Source organism: Arvicanthis niloticus, chromosome 25 (genome assembly GCF_011762505.2).
Source record: "Arvicanthis niloticus isolate mArvNil1 chromosome 25, mArvNil1.pat.X, whole genome shotgun sequence".
Lineage (NCBI taxonomy): Eukaryota > Metazoa > Chordata > Mammalia > Rodentia > Muridae > Arvicanthis > Arvicanthis niloticus.
Window position 1 is genome coordinate 32,854,819 of NC_133433.1, and position 20,428 is coordinate 32,875,246.

At 45.0% G+C, this 20,428-nt stretch overlaps 1 protein-coding gene across 2 annotated transcripts in view; it reads left to right on the top strand.

Moving 5' to 3' along the window:
• Positions 1-20,428, top strand: part of Ncoa2 (nuclear receptor coactivator 2) — a 235,971-nt gene that overhangs the window by 208,070 nt on the left and 7,473 nt on the right. The window contains exons 13-22 of one of the 2 annotated variants that reach the window (XM_076924348.1): positions 689-895; positions 3,595-3,810; positions 5,795-5,924; positions 10,368-10,533; positions 13,928-14,206; positions 14,629-14,706; positions 16,211-16,445; positions 17,956-18,133; positions 18,576-18,774; positions 20,250-20,339. In XM_076924348.1, coding sequence (XP_076780463.1) covers positions 689-895; positions 3,595-3,810; positions 5,795-5,924; positions 10,368-10,533; positions 13,928-14,206; positions 14,629-14,706; positions 16,211-16,445; positions 17,956-18,133; positions 18,576-18,774; positions 20,250-20,339 — 1,778 coding nt within the window. The remainder of the gene's footprint in view (positions 1-688; positions 896-3,594; positions 3,811-5,794; positions 5,925-10,367; positions 10,534-13,927; positions 14,207-14,628; positions 14,707-16,210; positions 16,446-17,955; positions 18,134-18,575; positions 18,775-20,249; positions 20,340-20,428) is intronic. The other variant, XM_076924349.1, reaches the window with a different exon arrangement.

Sequence of the window (20,428 nt, forward strand, 5' to 3'; positions counted from 1 at the left end):
GTCAATTCTTGTGAACTAACCATAAGAATCATTTCAAATCTAAATATGTGCCTGGAGTAAAGTCATACTGCTAGTCACAGCCTACAATGCAGTATTGTTTCAGGTGACACAGTGTACACTCAACAGTTTTAACTTCTAGTGGAAGTATCTACTTCTAACTTATTCTAAACCTTGAGCCCAGTTAAGAAATAGTGTTCTAACATCCAAACTACATGTGTGTAGGTCTGCTGCTGCATGCAGGAGGTGTTTATAGGCTCATTACTGTGAAAGTCAGAACTCCTGAAGCAGGCAAGGGCATCCCAAATCTGAAGGGAGACCTTTTCCAAACAAACAAAAAATGATGAACCGAAAAAGTCCACCCACCAACGTGTGAAGAGTGTAACATGAACACTATCGTATTAATGTATCAATGGTTTAGTTAGAAAAAACTTTTCAATGCTAAAATTCCTGGAGAGAAAACATGATACTTGTTTTACGCCCCCTTTTTGCAAGGCCATTGAGTTAGATAATACCTGCAGGGTGCTGCATATGTTTTCTGTCTGTGAGTTGTCTTCCATGGATTTGGTTAACCAATGATGTGCATCTTTGTCATGTTACAGGAGACATTTTTCCTAAACACTACTTACTGTTAATATTCTTTTTCATTGTCCTTTATTAACCTTCAATTTTTCATTTGTTCTCTCCTTAGCTTTTAATAACCCACGACCAGGGCAACTGGGCAGGTTATTGCCAAACCAGAATTTACCACTTGACATCACATTGCAAAGCCCAACTGGTGCTGGACCTTTCCCACCAATCAGAAACAATAGTCCCTACTCAGTGATACCTCAGCCAGGAATGATGGGTAACCAAGGGATGCTAGGAAGCCAAGGCAACTTAGGGAGCAGTAGCACAGGTAAGGGCGCGGGTACTGCTGCTTCCTGGTGGGCTGTGTGACGCAACAATGTATGTGTTCATCCACACCAAATGGTACAACTTGACCAGAGGCGTATTAGACGCTCTCGTGTGAAATGAGAAACCCTATGGATTCCCTGTGAGGGAGGCCTCTGGGAAGCCACTCCATCAAGCTGACCAGGTCATTCTTCAACTGCTGCTTTGAGGAAGTTTCTGGTGTCAGTCTTCTTGTCTAGACTTTCTTCACTTCTATCCCAACTACTGGTCTGAACTTGGAAGAATATATGCAAAATAAACGGAAGGGTGTGTATATCATAACTGATGCTTGTTAGTGTCCATTGGTAATCTGCTGAGACCTCCAAAAATGGATTGACAGTTTAAATGGAAGTTTAAAACTCTACCATTCTTCCACAATTCTAGGCTCTTTTTTCTGTCTTTCCACCTTTCTGCTGTTCTCTTAGCTCTGCAGGGGTTATTGCTGAAGGACAACTTAAGCCACAGATTGTGCTGTTTCATCTTATTGGCCTTTGTCTTCGGTTTTCTTAAAGTTGAAGCATTTTAGCAACTTCAGGTCAGGGCAAAGTTAAATGAGCACACTGCTTTGAAATCACACCAACCAGGGCGGCTTCTTCAAGATTCAAGAACTTGCCTGTGATCTAGCTGGATTGCTATAGTTTTCCAGTGTCCTCCATATTGCCCAAGAACATTTCCTAAGCGATACATGCTTCTGCCGCAGCGGCCATAGAATTCAGAATGAACTCACAGTGTGGGCCTTGGAACGGCATTTGTCTAGGAGATTGCTGTCTTCCTGTGAAGGAGCTGGCTATAATTTATAGCTTTCTTTCCTTGTCTCAGTGACTTATTAGAGACTTGAGCATAGAAATAAGTAGATATTATAAAAAGAGCTTACACTTGGTGGGTGTTTTAATTCTTGCTATTTTATTTTTAGCTCAGTCTGTAATCCCTGTACATTGCCGTTTTAGTTAACTGAAGATCAGAGCGCTATTTAAGGGGAAGTGATGGATGTTTCATTTCCAATTACTGACAGAGAATTCATGGGAAGCATGAGCTATACTGTATCAGTTTACTCATTCAACAGATTCTTCCTGCTTATATACACATGTGTACTGACTCCCTCATTAAATTACAGATTCATGGAAACAGTGATATATTTATTCACTTAATCACTCTTAAATAAAATAATGACTCATGTAAATATTTGGTGATGTAAAATTCTTTAAAGAGAAGTAGCTGATGAATGGCTAGGAGTAGTTCCCTATCCATGAATACAGGAAGGTTTACATTGTTGAAGTCTCATGTTGGACCCTAGGACCATGAGGATGGGCCCTGCTAAACTGGGTGTCCTAGGACCTACTAGTGCCCAGGCTATCAAGATCACAGGGTATAAAGACCAATACCAAAAGGAGCAGCGCCCATTTTTATTGCACTTGATACTGTTGAGTTACAGGTAACTTCACCCTCCTACTGACTATCATCTTGTAACATTTACATAGTAGATAATTTTGAAAACTAAAATACCTTTTCTCCCATAATATCTATGTATAGATAAAATATAATACAAATAGCTTACAATATGTCCTAATATTGCAGTTTTTAACTCTAACTAATCACTCTTCACCTTTTAACATCTCAGCACATCCCTCATTTCCCAAATGAGGAAACACCCAGGTTCTATCCACATGTTCATTATACCAAATTTGCTTAACTGAAATAAAATAAATGAAAGCAAGCCATATATTTGAAAGCAAAATCTTTATATCCCCTGTATCACATTTCAAAATAAAGAGATGTTTGTGAGGCTTCTCCTTCAGTATGTCTTAGGCAGGGTTTGGCCATCATCCAGGGCCTTGACAGTAATAGACCCTGAATCCTGCCTGGTGATGTTCAGTTATCATTGTTCCACATGATCAGATGCCAAATGTAGAAGGATTTTCTCATGCCTATTCTAACCCAGTCTGCATCTCCATGGTCAGGAATGCCAGTGCTCCAGGAGAATAGAACCCCTTAGCTGCAAGGGCTGTATTAGGAAGGTGTTTAATTTCCCTAGGACTTAGAGGCTGCTCTTAGGAAATTTTGAAATTTACCGAGTTCTATTTTTTGATGGAGGTTGTTGCTGAAGTACCCTGTCCGTGCAGAAGTGTGCCTGCGGTGGGGCAGCCTCGCTCGATGGTCGCCCAGTGAGCATGTCTTCATGCTCCAAAGTGTAGCAGGCTCTGACCCACTGAAGGGATGGGAGGATGCTCAGCTCTTGCAAAGGCTTTGCAGGACATTCTCTGACTGGGGTCGATAATTGTGGAATTGATTATCAGTTCTTACCTTGTTCCTCCTCACCTCCCTTTTGGAAAGTAGAGCTCTGACGTGTATGTCAGCTAATGTGATTCACTTCCTGAGGAAGGAAGTTGGGGTTGTCCACTTGCCACGGCGCCTGTTCTAAGTACATCTGGGAGCAGTTTTCACAGTTCTTCTGAAGCATAGAGTAGCAGATGCTTGCTGTGAGAACTGTAGTAATCACCAATTCCTAGTTTTTAGCCAAGGGCCCACATCTGCCCCAGGGGGAGTGTTTGCTGTTGGGCCAACTGCAGGTTACAGTCATGGTCTGAGTCTTGTATATTAGGTCTGGCATTCATGCATGTGCTGTTTTCAATGTCTGCATCTCTCAGTTTCCTGTCTTGTATGCAGGAATGATTGGCGGCAGCACTTCCCGGCCCAGCATGCCCTCTGGAGAATGGGCACCACAGAGTCCAGCTGTGAGAGTCACTTGTGCCGCTACCACTGGTGCCATGAACAGGCCAATCCAAGGAGGCATGATTCGGAACCCAACAGGCAGCATGCCCATGCGAGCCAACAGCCAGCCTGGCCAAAGACAGATGCTTCAGTCTCAGGTCATGAACATAGGTAAGTGCCTTACTTGCTGCTCTGTACTCCTTATGTCTTCTTCAGATGGACTGTCAGCTCCATGGTCCTTCCAGGACTTGCTTCTGGCTTGGTGCTTAGGCAGTCCTCTGGTGTGAAGCTGTCCTAAATGGCATTTTGCTAAAACCCTGTAGAATCATAGACTAGTTACCTAATTTTAATTTGAAGGCAAAATACATTAAAATGTCATATTATAAATGCTATGCACATACACATAGATAAGCATGTATATCATAGTTTAAAGGCAAAGAAATAGTTCGGTGGTACAGCCCCAGTGTTGAACTCTATGTGGTCATCCTGAACCGCTAAGGCCCTCGGCCAGGCTGTGAAGTCAGCATCTTCCCTCGGCCTCATTGATAAATAACACGGCCACTCAAGAACGTGACCCAGCACCCAAGCATTTCTAGGATTCTATTTGGAGGCAATTCACATGTTATTGAAATGAATTTTTGTGCACACTCCACAAAACCTTCATCATAGTTGCCCAAGGCTGAAGGTCTGGAAGGAAGCAGGAAGTGACTCCTGGGACAAGGGGTTCATCTCCGGTCGGTGAAAGTGTGTCTGCATTGATATGGTAGTGGTACACCCAAACATACTGTCACCTGTTGGATGCTGTACTTGAAATGTGTGAATTATTATATGATGTATGAATCATCAGAAAATTTGTTATTAAAATATTAATGTGCACACTTATAATGCCAACCCTTGGGAAGTACAGGTTCATCATCCTCAGCTACGTAGCAAATCTGAGGCCTGCTTGAGCTAAACAAGACCCTATCTCAAGGGAAAGCAAGATCAGTGGTCTGTACAATTCCTACTTGATCCTAGTTTTGTAATCACAGACATAGGACTTTCTCTGATCTTAACATTAGCTCAATTCTAAAAAGGCTGTGTTTGTAAACTTTCTTGTTAGATATTGCACAGGAAGTGCTAATTCATTCCCAGGAAAATTCGAGATGGTTTTGACAAAAGAGCAGGCCTCTTGCCCGAGCTCTGACATCAGGTTTCTTCCATAGGTATGGAAGTGCTGTGTGTGTGTGTTGATTCAATATTTCTGAGAGTGACATTTATAATTACATTTCTACACAAATACTCATGGTAGTAGGTGGCTTTCAAACTTAAATTTGTGTCATTTGAAAATACCAAAAATTAAAAATGCAAAAAAAAAAAAAAAAAGCCCAAACTCAAAAGAGATTTCTATGGAAAATTAAGCTGAGATATTAGTAAGACACTTATAAAAGTCACAGTAAGAGGTCTTATATAGATATTTAATGTATTCCCTGCCTTGCTGATGGTTGTCTTACTTTGGTTCTCCTAATACAGCTCTGTAAGATATAGTGTATATCTTACATGTAGCATGTAGCTGGATTTCTCCAGTGGTAAGTACAGTGTAAAGCTGAGAACTCACCCAACTGAAAATTGCCTGTTGTGGATGCCCAGTCAATGATAGTAAAATAAGATAAAATAATTAGGAAGCTCATGTGCTTCAGAGCCACAAAAGAAATCTTAGAGGGAGAAGTGTATCTGAGTGTGTGCCCTGCTGTGGAAAAGCTAAGACTGTGGAAGTTCTGGTGCAAGTGACCAGGAGCAGCGCATCTGCTCCCTGGTGCCTTGCAGCGGGTCTGTGCGGCCTTACACCATATTGCAGATACAGTCATCTTCATTCCAGTCTTCTGCAGGCACACAGGGGTGTGGCAGAAATGTTGCACTATGGGATGCAGGGAGGAAGGGAGTTGGAGGTTCTGCTAAAGCTTTAAGTGAGAGGCTAGATATCCTGCTGTCACTACTGACCTGGATGTGCCCAAAGGTGGGTGGCATGAGACTTTGCTCATTGCTTGCATTTGTACCTCTCGTCAGAGCTGCATCATCTTGTTCTCACCTACAGTAAACATGGATGCTTTCTAAATTATAAGATACAAATTTTAGGTTTTTCTTCTCTTTTTTTTTCTCTCTCTCTCTCTTTTAGGGCCTTCTGAGTTAGAGATGAACATGGGAGGACCCCAGTATAATCAACAGCAGGCCCCTCCAAACCAAACTGCCCCATGGCCTGAGAGCATCCTGCCTATAGACCAGGCATCTTTTGCCAGCCAGAACAGGTAAGTCCATGTGCCCTGAGAGTTAGAAGAGTGTTAGCTCATGGCTCACAGGTTCCATTAGTTGTTTCAAATGTATGCTGGGTGAATTCCTTCGGAATGGATGGTACTCGCCCAGTTATCATTTCTTCACACCAAGTCATCCACTAGGCACCAAGTGAAAGGAAGGAACATGCAGAAGTCAGCATGGCTTAGACGTGCCTTTAAACACCTGGCAGTCTAGCTGGGAAACTGATGCTGTGCTGCTAAGCAGTATGAGGTAGCAGTGCGCAGAACAGATGCTGTGAGGGGAGTAACGTTTCAGTAGCACGTCTAGCAGGGCTGACAGAGAAGGTTTCAGAGTCTTGGAGGAAGTACATGGGCACAGAAGCCTAGTACATATGGCCACGAAGCACCCTGCTCGATCAAGGGTTACATAGTATGTGTAGGGTAACAGGAAATGACCTTATTTTGAGTTGTGTATATTTTACCACAATTTACAAAAATTAAAAAAAAAAAAAAAAAAAAGAGGAGGGTCATCTAGTGCCTCTCTGGAATCTAGCTAAATAAGTCCTCCCAAGGAAAACTTCTCTTTACATCAGAGAACATTATAGAAAATCACAATCAAAATGAGGGTTGTAGAGCCCTGTCTCAATGGCTATATCTGTAAAACACATTCATACCTAAGGCTCAGGGAACGTGGTGAAAGAATGGATGGACAGGATGTATAGCCAGACGATGGAGAGACTGTGTCCTGGTAACACCAGAAAGCTGCACCCATGAAGTCTCGCCACACGACTGCCTGAGCAGAATATGGACAAGGATAACAATAAACATTCCAAAGTGGGTGGAGGAATGCCCACGAGGCCGCAGTCCTACACAAGAACTGCGGGCCACTAAGGAATGCTGAAAGGGAGAAACAGTCCTCCCCAGGGAGAGCACACCAACTGGTTATCAATACCATCGGTCAGCCCTGAACATATACGCATGCAAGTGTAACATTATACAGGCTAAGCAGGTTATATTTAGGAACATATACATACACATATGTGCATCAACAGCAAATGAAAAAGGAAGCTCTGAACTTGAACTAAGCTGGGAGAGGTTTGTGGAAGGCTTGAAGGGAGAAACAGTTTAATTGAAATCGGAGCTAGGAAGGTAACACAGTTGATAAAGTGCTTGTTGCACCAACATGAAGACCTGAGTTCAGGTCCAGAGCCCATTGAAAAGCCAATTCTAGTGGCCCACATTGTAACCCCAGCACTGGAGAGATAGAGGCAGGAGGATCTATAGGGCCCAGTGGCCAGCTGCTCCAGCTTAAACAGTGAGGACCAGGTCACAGTGAGAGAGACACCTGACATTGACCTCTGACTCTCTGACTTCCACGTGTGTGTGCACGCACACACACAAACACACATGTACACACACACAGAGAGAGAGAGAGAGAGAGAGAGAGAGAGAGAGAGAGAGAAAGAGAGAGAGAGAGATCCCAGCACTCAGGACAGCAGGCAGGACAGCCAGGGCTACACAGAGAAACCATGTCTCAAAAAAAAAAAAAAAAACTGAAAATGAAAACCAAACTTATTATAGTCCTTCTGCGTGGGCCTCAAAAGAGCAGGAATCACAGGTGTGTACTGCACACTAGCTTTAATAGATTATTGTGAACAGGTGTGTGTGTCTACAAGACTTTAGCCACCTTGTTTATACACTGACCTTTTGTTTTCTCGGTTCTTTGTCTGACTCTGACAGTCTGTCAGACCTTCTCTTTATTTCATCCACACATTGTCTTACTCTGTGTGTGTGTTTGTGTGTGTGTGCGCGTGAGTTTATATGCACCACATGCTGCAGAAGCCTCTGGGCTTCCAAAGGTCGCCTGATGTGGGTGCTGGGACTGAGCTTCCTCTGCAGAAGCATTAAGTCTCTTAACCTCTGCCATCTCTCCAACCGCTCTCCTTTTTTTCCCTCTTTTTACTTTTTTAAAAAGTATTGGTGTGCATGCATGTGTGTGTGTGTGTCTTGGGAAGCAGAGTCAGGTGTATCTCTTAACTTCAAAGCCAGACTAGCCTACATAGTGAGTCATATGCACTCAGCTGCTGTACCTCCTTCAAGACTCTTCTGGAGGAGCTACTGAAACATGCAACTAGGCTGCTTAGTGAGAGTCTTTTAGGTTTTTCTTCTGAAAAACACAACCAAAAACCAGTATTTTATTATTCAGTAGTGTGTGTCTAACTTGGGCATCTGTTTTCTGTTGTAAGTTCTTGGTTGCTACAGTGTTAAGACTTGGTTCTCAGAGAAGATGAGGCTGGGCCTCTCCAGCTTCCATGTGATGGAGCTTGGCAAGCCTGTGCTCATGCAGATTCCACAGTCCATTATGGTTAGACTTCACATGCCTGTTAGTTACCAGTGGAGGAATCTGGGGGGGAACGTTGTTTTGCAGTACTTTTGACAGAAGTTGGCAACTGCTAACACAGCTGGACAGAGCCTGTCCTAGTTCAGGTTATCATTGCTGTGATAAGCACTAACCAAAACCAAGCTGGGGAGGAAAGGATTTATCCGGCTTACATTTCAACATCATAGCCCATCATTGAAGGAAGTCCAGACAGAAATTGAAGCAGGACAGGAACCTAGGCAGAAGACCAGGGAGGGCTACTCTTCTTAGCCTGCTCGCATATAGAACCCAGGACCACCAGCCAACACTGAGCTGGGCCCTCCCACATCAGTCACTAAGAAATGCTCTACAGGCTTGCCAACAACTGGATGTCACTGAGGCATTTTCTCAGTTAAGGTTCTCTCCTCTCTGATGACTGTCAAGGTGACATAAAACTGTCCAGCTCAGAGGCAACACTTCATTGTCTCACTAAGGTCTCACTAAGTAACTTCCCTGGCCTGAGGGAACATGATCAAGAACCAACATTGACTTTTGACGACCAGAATTTTCTGAGCCCCAGTTGGTCCAGTTGTTGGGCACTCATGTGGGGTGTCTCCTCAGACCCTACTGTGACATGTGGTTGTCTGCTTTTCTCACATTGTCCTCACATTGTCATTTCTCTCAACTTTCTCTTCAGCTCCTAAATTATAACAGGAGAGAAATCTGATCACATTTGTGTTTTGAAGATTTGATTTAGGGAGTGTGGGCTATAGAGAAAAAAGAAGAAGGCACATGTTGAACACCCTCAGTGCAGACAAGCTGCTCTTCCACAAGCCTCCCCTCTTACTAGTGGCAGGAGAGGGCGAGCACGGAGATGCTCACACTACAGGCAGCCTGTGGTGCTCTTGCCTCACGTGGCCTCCCAGCCAGCTCACTGTGGAGCAGAAGCAGTAGGACTGTGACCTGTAGATCAGCAAGTGAGATGAGACATCGAAGGACACTCGCTGGGTGATTTCCTCTAAAACATAGGACCAGCTGGGGAATATAGACTGCACATTGGTTCATTCTACTGTCATTGTTTGAAATTAATTAATTGGTTTGGGTGCTCAGCAGGACACCATGTTACAGTTCTAAGTCAGAGTAACATACTAGACTGCCCAAGAAAACACAGAGGACTTGACCGGGCCAGGGCCAGACAAGTCCCTTGATAAATTTATTTCCACTTGTTTAAGGATGAGTTTTCTGGGATGTGAGCATATCTTGCCTGGCACCTATGATGCCCTGGGTTCAAGTCCCAGTACCACACACAATAAAAAGGAAGTGTATCTGTAAACTGGTGTGTTCTCCATGGTATTGTGGAATAGGTCTGCTATACAAAACTGCATTTGGTGAAATACTAGTATTGTTTTCTCTCCCAGGTTTGCAGTGACTAGAAGCTCCTCTAATTTGTTTGGTGACTTAATTATAATGTTATATACCATAGAAATGACAGTTTAGTGTCAAGATCACATATTGCCTTATATCAATTTCAGTTAGAAGGTTTGCGATCTTCTCTTGGCACCTAACTCCTGAGAGCTAACAGGTATACTTCTTCAGAGTTTTAGTAAATACTTGCAAATTCATCCAAGTTCACTCAAGCCCAGATTGTTCTCAAGTGCGTGAGTCTGCTGTTCTCTCCTCTGTGCTCACCGTGGCCTCACATAAAAGGACTGCGCAGTCACTGCACTCTGCTGAGAGCTCCAGAATGTTTGAGCCTGTCAGTGTATAGCAGATGTGTGTGTGTGTGTGTGTGTGTGTACACACGTGCAGCTCTGTGAAGTTAGGTAGGTGAGCCCCGAACACACACATCAAAGTAGCTTTTATGACAGTGCCTTTCAGACTTTGCACAGACAAGGGTACCTGGCTAAGCTAACCCCCTACTTTGTGAGAGGGTGTAGAGACATAACTGCTTTAACTGGCCTTTATTAACACTAAATAAAGTGGATTTTTCAGGTGCATATTTTCAAAAATCTTCATTCTGCTCAGTGCTCAGTTTGTTGAAGAGACCCTAGAAATCAGCTGGCATTTCTACCAGCCCATGTGTGTTTGTCTCTTTACAGGCAGCCCTTCGGCAGCTCCCCTGATGACCTGCTGTGTCCACACCCTGCAGCAGAGTCACCAAGCGATGAGGGCGCTCTTCTAGACCAGCTGTATCTAGCCCTGAGGAACTTCGATGGCCTCGAGGAGATTGATAGAGCTCTGGGGATCCCAGAACTGGTCAGCCAGGTAGGCCAGAGCATCGCAGTGGCCAGGCACTGTGTAGGCCAGAGGTCTCTGTTCCTGCAGGCTGCTCTGGGATGTTTTTCACCTCCCCATAGGCAGGCCTCCCTATTCCTCCTCTTTTCTCGCCTTCTCTCACATAAACTGTTGCCCAAGAAGCACCTGGAAAGAACCATTACATAAGACGAGTTACAGCAGAACGGCAGAAGTAAAGCCCAGAGCCTCTTGTCCGTGCTTGCTGATAGGCAGATTAGGAAAAACATGTTAGAGAAACCACAGGGTCCTCGACGCTGGGATGGGAGACGGTGTGAGCACAGGCCTCAGTCTTGCTGTGCCTGAGCAGTCAGTAGGCAGCTGCTACTGAGAAAGGACTGTTTCACACATAGGTAGCAGAAGCATCTATGTGTGACTGCAGCTCACCAAACACTTCAACCCTTGTGTGGGTGTCACCCATAATAATTTAAGATGTCAACCACCCTAGTGAGTCTAGTTTTCTCTCTGCTTCCCAGTTACTTTATTTGAAGATATAATAGACTGTATTTCTTTGGTTTGAGAATGCCTGTGAGGCTGGGATAATAACCTCATGTCCCTCCTTCAGTGTCTGAAGCTGCCCCGCAGCTGCTGTCCTGTGAAACAGACTCGTGGTTTGCAGTAGGAGGAGGGATCCAGAAGGGTCCTCCTTCCCATCCAGTGCCAGTCTCTCTCTCTCTTTGTCACAAGCACCTTCCAAGGCCAGGCTGCCTGGCCCTGCAGCATGTTACTGTGAGGATAGTGGCACGGTCATTAAAGACTCTGGAACCTTAAAAACAGTCATAATTCTCAGAGTTTAGCAGACATAGGTGGGAGTTCGGACTTGTCGATTCGTCTTGACAACAGCAGAGTGGAGTAAATGACAGGAGGTTACACAGTGCACCCTCAGCAAAGCCAGAAAGTCAACTGGTACCTGTTTCCTGTGGAGCTGGTCGGCTTCGCCTTTAGTGTCAGCTAGAACTCAGCTTTTCTATGATTATCCTCGAGTTTTTGCAAGTGACACTCTTAAATGTCCTTAAAGTTCCTCAGTGACTTGTAACACTTTGGGGCACTTTGGAGGGGTTTTATGTTTTAAGAGATTAGATTTTTAGGAGATTTAAGAGATCCTCCCCTGCCTAGCCTAGGCTCAAACTTATGCCAGTTGACCTGTCTTGGCCCCCAAAATATTGAAATACTTTTTAAAAATTAAAACCAGTGTTTCATCATTTTGAATGCTCGGTAACATCTTCTCGGGTTAGTCGCCATGTCATTTAAGCTGAACTGCAGACAGCATTCTTAGGTGCAGGGGCAGAAATGTGGCATGCATATGTACTATATATTAGCCAGAGTTGCATACACAGTTTAAAAACAAAGTGCTTGCCTTACAAACATCCCCAGAGCCCAGGAAAAAACACCAGGCTCAGTGGTACACACTTCACCCAGCAATGGTGAATTTTTGAGGGTGGGAACAGGAAGATCCCAGAGCACCAGCCAGTCTAGCATAATCTATGAGTTCTAAACAAAAGTGAGGCCTGTCTCAAACAAAGCAAAAACTAAATAGACCAATATGGAAATAACCTAAGTAGATTTTCTGTTAAATATGGACAGATATAAAGTTCTGAAATATTTCAACAAGGAATGGCCTACCAGCTGGTGGTACTCCATGCACGCAGGCTTTTTAAGTTGTCGAGAGGAGAAGGCAGTGTACTGAAGCAGTCCTGCTGACCACCGAGCACAGGCCGTGTTGTCATTGTCCCAGGGTGCTGTGCAGCATCAGGACGGCTGGAGGGACTGAGGCAGGGTTACCATAGCAATAACCTGAAGGCTGCTTGAGACTTTCCTGTTGCTGGGGCTTGCCCTTCTAAAGACCTTTAGATGCGTAGCTGCGGCTTCTAGTACAAGGGCTGGCCAGGTATGTTGCATCTTCACATTGATACTCAGGCCACATAGATTTAAGACATCTACTTGAGAAAGCTGTACATTTCCTATGTATGGAAGCAGGAAGATCAGCCCACTGACAGAAATGACAGGCATCTTGTCTCGGAAACTGAATGAAAGAGCTGCATCCTCAGAAGTCCTCCAGGCCTCCTTACACACTCACGTGCACTCACTCTGTGCTCTTTCCTTCTCTCCTCTCTCTCTCTCTCTCTCTCTCTCTCTCTCTCTCTCTCTCTCTCTCTCTTTCTCTCTCTCTCTCTCTCTCTCTCTCTCTCTCTCACACACACACATGTGCACACATGTTTTTAAAAACTGTATAGCTAATGCAAGCTGCAGCTGGAGTTTATGCAGCTCTCTCTGTGAGACACATCTCAACCAGGTATGGCATTGCAGGCCTTCACTCCCAGTACTTGTTGAGACAGACAGATCTTTGTGAGTTTGAGGCCGACCCAGTCTACGTAGTGAGTTCCAGGACAGCAGGGCTACATAATGAGACCATGACCATGTCTTGGGGGAAAGAAAAAGAAAAGCTGCATCTTTCAGATGATTAACCAAATAGATACTAACCAGTCTTGCAAATTCTCTGTCAGATACTGGTCAAGACACAGGGAGGATCTGCTGTACATCCTTATGTCTGGCATGTAGTAAGTGAATTGTAGCAAAGTGTGGCCATGTATGAAATTCCACCAACCGTAGAGAACAGCTTAATAACACGTGTAAGCCAGGCATTGTGGCATTGACCTGTAATCCCAGCATTTGGGAGCTTGAGGCCAGAGGCTCATGGTTGAAACCCAAACCCAACTTGGTCTACATAGCAAGTTAGAGACCACCTAGGGCTATGTAAGACCCTATATCAAACTGTTCCCACCTAAAACATAATAGGCAGTAAGTATATCACCCCACTGATGAGCTCAAGTCCCACACTGTAATGCGCACCAAGCGTACTTGAGCACTGATGAGCTCAAGTCTTAGCTGGAAAGACTCTCTGCAGTCCATCGGCCTTATGTCCCCAACTCTGCTTTGTTTTCTAGAGTGAAGACAGGGGGCTGTTTTCCCAGCACTGCTAATGAGGACTAAGGCAGTCATGAGTTAAAATGATTGATAAGGGTTGTATGCTCGGTCAAAAGAGGGAACACTTGCAGCTGCCTGCTCATTAAAGCCCCTGCCAGGTTCTCACTGGAGGGGAGTAGGAACATTACATGGTCCCAGCCCCTTGGTCCCACCGCCTGGGGGAAGTGCTGCAGGGAGACAGCCTAACCCTTGCTTCTTCCCTTGGGTAATTGCAAAGACTCATTGTGTAGAAGGAAAAGTAGAGGCAGGCTAAGAACTACATTGGTAAAATTGGTACAGTATTTCTAAAGCATCAGTTACAGTTGGGAGAGAGAACAGCCTGTTGTTCAGTACGGTGTTATTAGTAGCTTTATTTATGTGGTTATTTGGGGTTTCTTTTCAGAGCCAAGCTGTAGATCCAGAGCAGTTCTCAAGTCAAGAGTCTAGCATAATGCTGGAGCAGAAGGCCCCTGTTTTCCCACAGCAGTATGCATCTCAGGCACAAATGGCCCAGGGTAGCTATAATCCCATGCAAGATCCAAACTTTCACACCATGGGACAGCGGCCAAATTACACCACACTCCGGATGCAGCCCCGGCCAGGCCTCAGGCCCACGGGCATCGTGCAGAACCAGCCAAACCAACTGAGACTTCAGCTTCAGCACCGTCTCCAAGCACAGCAGGTTAGTCTTCATGGGGCTCTCAGGCGGGGGCCACGGCTGGCGGGGACGCAGGAAGATGAGAGTCTCCAAGCACAGCAGGTTAGTCTTCATGGGGCTCTCAGGCGGGGGCCACGGCTGGCGGGGACGCAGGAAGATGAGAGTCGAGTCGGAGAGGGCTGGTAATTGAAAAGAGGAAGTACACATATCCTGTTGTGTAAATGTACTGAGCTAAGAATGAGCATTACCCTTTAATCCCAGTACTCAGGAGGCAGAGGCAGGTGGGTCTCTCAGTTCAAGGCCAACCTGGTCTACAGAACTACACAGAGAAACCCTCTCTCAAAAACCATGGATGGATTCTAGGGCAGCCTGGGTTACATAGTAAGACCCTGTCTCAAACTGCCCTCTTCCCAACAAAATGCTAATGCCTCCGTGTTTGTGTTTAGAACCGCCAGCCACTGATGAATCAGATCAGCAGTGTCTCCAATGTGAACTTGACTCTGAGGCCTGGAGTACCAACTCAGGTAAGAAGCCTCTCCTGTCATTTTTCCTCCCGGATAAGCTGAGTGAGCAGCCGCCCAGGTCCACACCCTGGTCCTGCACACTCTAGGCCTACCCAGCTTGGCTTTTCCCCAGTCCTCTGACTCCATGTTTTAGCTCTTAGTGCTACCTCTTTTGGCAGGGCCAGCTGATTCTTATAATACACAAAAGTTGTATTAGAAAGTATCAACCAATCCTGGGTTCAAGTACTGGCCACCATTCCTGTGAGAACACAGGCGTAGCCTTAAAGAGTCTGATCACAACGTTGTTCTCGGCACATCAATACAAGGCCTTGTTTCTATGGAGTTTCTGTGTGAAGACATTTTATATGTATGTAATTTACTCATTAACTTAAACTCAGCCAACAGGCTAACTCAGACCCAAACGAGCCTTGCCCAACACTTGTAAAGCATACCCATGTCGGCCACTTCTGAACACTGGACAGTACTGCACCAGCACAAAGCCTGCTGGGGTTTGTTGGCCACATGTCCGTCACACCCTCCCCTTGGTGGGAAATGCTAAACATATGGAATTCTTTGCTGCTCTACTTATGGCCATAAATGGCATAACAGTGTTGTGCATACTGATGTGGGGATTACAGCGTCGGCAGCCTCATGAGTGGCTAGGGTATGCCATTCCAGCACCAGTGTACACACCCAGGGTCCCCTCTCACATTCATGTCACCCATCCTGGCCTCTCAGCACATCATCGCAAGTGAAGACCATTCTGAGATCAGGTGCATCTGGGGTGGTATGGCCATAGACAGGGGACACCTGTGCAGAGAGATCAGTGAAGTAACAAAAGTCACTGTCAGATCACACCCACCTCTCTCTCTCCAAAGTCACCAAGTCACCTTTGGCAGTGATTTGGTTTCTTGTTAGGTTGGAATGTTCCTTAGAAGAGATTCTAAATGCTGTCGTCAACTTATATAAAAAAGTCCTCTGCGAGGCAAGGCCACACATGCTGTAATCCCAGTGCAACTTATATAAAAAGTCTTCTGCCAGGCAAGGCCACACATGCTGTAATCCCAGTGCACCCGCAGCACTCAGGAGGCTAACAAAGAGTTGACAGTCTGTTTGAGCTACATAGATGGCTCCTCTTTTAGAGGACCCAGGTGCAATTCCCAGCACCCACAAAGCAGCACATGGTCACCTGTATTTCTGTTTCCTGGTGATTCGATGCCCTCTTCTGAACTCCGTGAGCATTGCACACATAAAATAAATTTTAAAAATAAATATAGTCTTCCTGTAGAAAGGCCTGCGCTCTTTTGAAGTCCTTTGGTTGACTATACACTCAAGAAATAAGTTGGTTGGAATCAGCAGGGTTACAGAATGGCACACAGGTGGGACTTGTGCTCACTCTGTGTTCTGCTCTGAGGACCTCCTTTCATGGAACTTTGTTTCCAAGTGATATTACATAACGCATGCCGTTGGTGTCCTGTCTAACCTGTCTATCTGTGGTTTCCCTTCATGATTGCCCCCATTTCAGGCTCCTATCAATGCACAGATGCTGGCTCAGAGGCAGAGGGAAATCCTCAACCAGCATCTTCGGCAGAGACAGATGCATCAGCAACAGCAGGTGCAGCAGCGAACTTTGATGATGAGAGGACAAGGGTTGACTATGACCCCAAGCATGGTGGCTCCCACTGGTCTCCCAGCAGCCATGAGCAATCCCCGGATCCCCCAGGCCAATGCCCAGCAGTTCCCATTTCCTCCGAACTACGGTACTGGACTGAGATCCCTCCCGCCATCGGCGTCCTGTCTGACTTACCTGTCCTTTCTCCTTTCTCCCTGAGGCCCTTCAGTCCTGGTCACAGCTCTGTGCCTGGTTAACCAGGGAATGATGGGAAACCTGGGAGGAGGTTGGGGCCTGGCAAGAGTATATGTGTCTCTGGATGTGTGAGCATGCATGAGTGTCAGTGTCTATGAATGTAATATACACTGCTACTTATATTTGATTGTCTCTGAGTCTGACACAAAGAAATCAATAACTAGATACGAAATGTCAGAAGACATAAGTCGATTTAAATATTACCGATAGTCTACAGCTTTTGAAAAATAAAGACCTTATTTGTTACTGACAACACTTATCAAAAAAGAAAATAAAAACTTTCACGATTATACCAAGTCTTCACTGAGTAGGTAATTCTTGAAGTGTTACACAGAGCCACATGGGAGGCCACTTGCTTTACTTTATACAGATTTGTTCTTTAATGTCAGTCTAACTGAGATACTAAGGATAACGTCGTAGAGATTAATATTTGTGTCGTATCATCTTCAACTAATAGTGGGATTCTTAGTGCTTACATAGTGCTTGTGTAGCTTTTCTGTGTGTACTTAATGTGGACCGTTCTCTCTGTGACATTAAGTGTTCCAAATGCCTCTGCTTTACCCTGATTGAGTGATCTGTAAGGAACCACGAAGGCCTTTGTGTTGCCGAAATACAAATGTCTCTTTAAAGAGCAAGGCAGTACATTGCTTTTTTTTTCCTCTTTAGACTTTTCTTTTGTAGCTACTTTTAAACATTAAGTGCTGCTCAGGATTAGGCAGATGTGTTCTTACCCAGCCCCTGAAGTGCCCTCCTCACTGCCTCCCTTTCCTGCTGCCTCTGCCGGGCTTCCATTCGGTGGCTTAGGAAAGTCTGCCAAGATTCCTTTCCTTTTGCTGTGAATTCTTTTATCCTGAAACTGAACAAGAAATTGATAATCTTGTCAACACTCAAGTGCCACAAGCCCTTTAAAAAATAATAATAATAAGCCAATGTGGACATGCAGATATATTTTCTAAAATACATCACCTGAACATGGGATGATGTAAGTTAGTTTAATGTAAAGTTAGTCATATGTTGACCTCGGCATATAGCTGAATTTAATGAGCTCAGACTAAATTTAAAACAATGCAGTGACAGTAACTGACCGGCTCAGATGAAACCAAGTCTACATAGTAGACTCACCCTTGGTTTGGAGAGGCCATAAGGAACAAATGTCACCTCTCTGATTCCAGCCCTGCTGTTAGTGTGCATCCTAGGACCCCGTGACTGCTGTAGAGATTTCAAGTATGGAGAGGTTTTTGTTTCTCCATGTACTTCTGTCTCACTTTCTTTCAAATGTCTAATAATACGCACATAATCAGATATTTGAAAGTAATTTTTCTGTGTATACTCAATGTGGAACACTCTCTTCATGATATAGCTAACAATCTCCTTTGGACTTCTGTTTTGTTTTTGTTTTTAAGGAATAAGTCAGCAACCTGATCCTGGCTTTACTGGGGCTACGACTCCCCAGAGTCCTCTAATGTCTCCCCGGATGGCACATACCCAGAGTCCCATGATGCAGCAGTCTCAAGCCAACCCAGCCTACCAGCCTGCCTCAGACATGAATGGATGGGCACAGGGGAGCATGGGTGGAAACAGGTAACATCCCATTACTGAGTCTGATATTTCTCTTGGAAACTTTCTACAGAATAGCCATCCCTTTCACCCATATTTTTAGCAAATGAACTGCTAAAAAGCCAACTTACTCCTTAGCAAGAGTCAACAGTGTCACAGAAGCCTAGCACAGCACCTCTTGTTCTGGAACAAAAGCAATACCTCTAAGCAGGTACCACTCCTAACTGTAAAACTCCTGTGAAGGCATGACACAGAACCAGGCTTTATCAGTGCACGTGACAAGAAGCAAACAGCAATCCCCCAGCAGCTGGGAAAGTAGGACTGTGTGTGATTCTCAGTAGTGTGTGCAAGAGAAGAAGCAAGCTTGGTGTCTATGCCAGCATCCCTTTAGATACATTCATTCTAGAACAAGTATCCAAGACTGCCTCGGTTTACCATCAGACTAACCCCGCCTCCCATGTTCCAGCATGTTTTCACAGCAGTCCCCACCTCACTTTGGGCAACAAGCAAACACCAGCATGTACAATAACAACATGAACATCAATGTGTCCATGGCAACCAACACGGGTGGCTTGAACAACATGAACCAGATGACAGGCCAGATGAGCATGACCTCAGTGACCTCTGTGCCTACGTCAGGGCTGTCCTCCATGGGTCCCGAGCAGGTAAAAGCTTCCTACGCTTAGCTTCTTGTCTGTTCACGCCTCAAGTCCTATGTCTATTTTGAAAAGTGTTTTTTCACCTTATTTTCACCTGTGCCAGTGAGATTTAACAAAAATACTTGTTAATGACGAAGGAACTATTGGGAAGGACTCCAGGCTGCTAACGGGTCGGGTGGTGGGTTTTGGCTTTGTTTTTTGTTTCTTAACTTTCACATCATTAACCTTTTTTTTTATAATTTATGGGATTAGAAATAAAGTGGTAGGTGTTATAAAGTTTTCGCTAGGCATGGTGACCCACACCTTTAGTCCCAGCACTGGGGAGGCAGAAGTAGGTGGATCTTTGTGAGTTCAAGGCCAACCTGGTCTACAGAGCACAATCCGGGACATCCAAGGCTATGCAGAAAAATCCTGTCTCAAAAAACAAAACAAAACAAAAATAACTTTTTAAAACCTATGGTAAGCATGGGCCCGCTTCCTGCCAGCTGGTCACTCTCAGTGCCGTCTGTTTTGCTTACGTGAGAAGGCTGACACCTTGTTGGCCCCCTTGCTGTTCCAGTGCAGGTGCCATGGGGTTTTTTCTGGACAGTCTTTAAAGTTTTACTTTATGAGGCAGGTGAGGTGACTTTAGTTCCAGGCCAGCCCGAACTCTGAGACCTTGTCAGAGAGGGGAAGGGAGAAGATGTGAGCTTGAAGTGAAGGCCCACACAGTGGACATGAGCGGCTTTTGCTCTGTCAGGCCAGTGTTGAGAGTGAGGTACACAGAGACACAGAACAGAACAGTCATCCCTCCCAAGAACAGCTTGATGGACTCAGCAACCCAGACCATTGAAATGTGTGCATGGATTTAAATGGGTTTGAGTTTTGGAGTTAATATCAAAGCCCAAGACAAACAAACCCACAACTACAGTGTGTCTTCTGAAAAATTAGTCTCTATTAGCACTGATGGGCTGGCTCAGTGAGTAAAAGCAGCTGCCACCAAGCCTTACAGCCTGAGTATGGTCCAGGACTCCCATGAGAGCCTCTGCCTCCACACTCGCGGCACACAGCACACGTGCACATCACACACATAAATGGAAGAAGAAGAGTTTTTAAAGAAATACATAAATGCTAATGAGTAGGTTATTTGGCCAGTCTGCTCACGGAAGCCAGCGCTGTTTGGTTATTCTTACGTTGCTCTTGCTAATGTATAACTTGCCTGAGTAGCAGAGGTGTCAGGATGGTCTCAGGTGCTTCACACTCACAGGATTGAGTCACCAGCCTGATTTGAACCAGCTTTAAAAAAAAAAAAAAAAAGGATATAAATGAAAATATGCAAATAAACTTTGCTTTTGAAGACAAGTAGTATTTCTAGCCTCCTTTGCCCCAAAGTGTGCGTGTGGAGAGCAGTTAGTTAGGCTGTGGGGTCATGGTGATGTAGTCACTTTTCCCTAGGGGTACAAAGCCTAAAACCGGAAATGTGTCATGTGTTGCCACCACAGGTCAATGACCCTGCTCTGAGGGGAGGCAACCTTTTCTCAAACCAACTGCCTGGAATGGACATGATCAAGCAGGAGGGAGATGCATCTCGGGTAAGCAGCAGGAGCCCAGAGTGCACCTTAGGGTGGCTGTGAATGTTCTGAAGGGCAAAGGCCTCTGTCTGGCTCAGCCTGAAAAATGC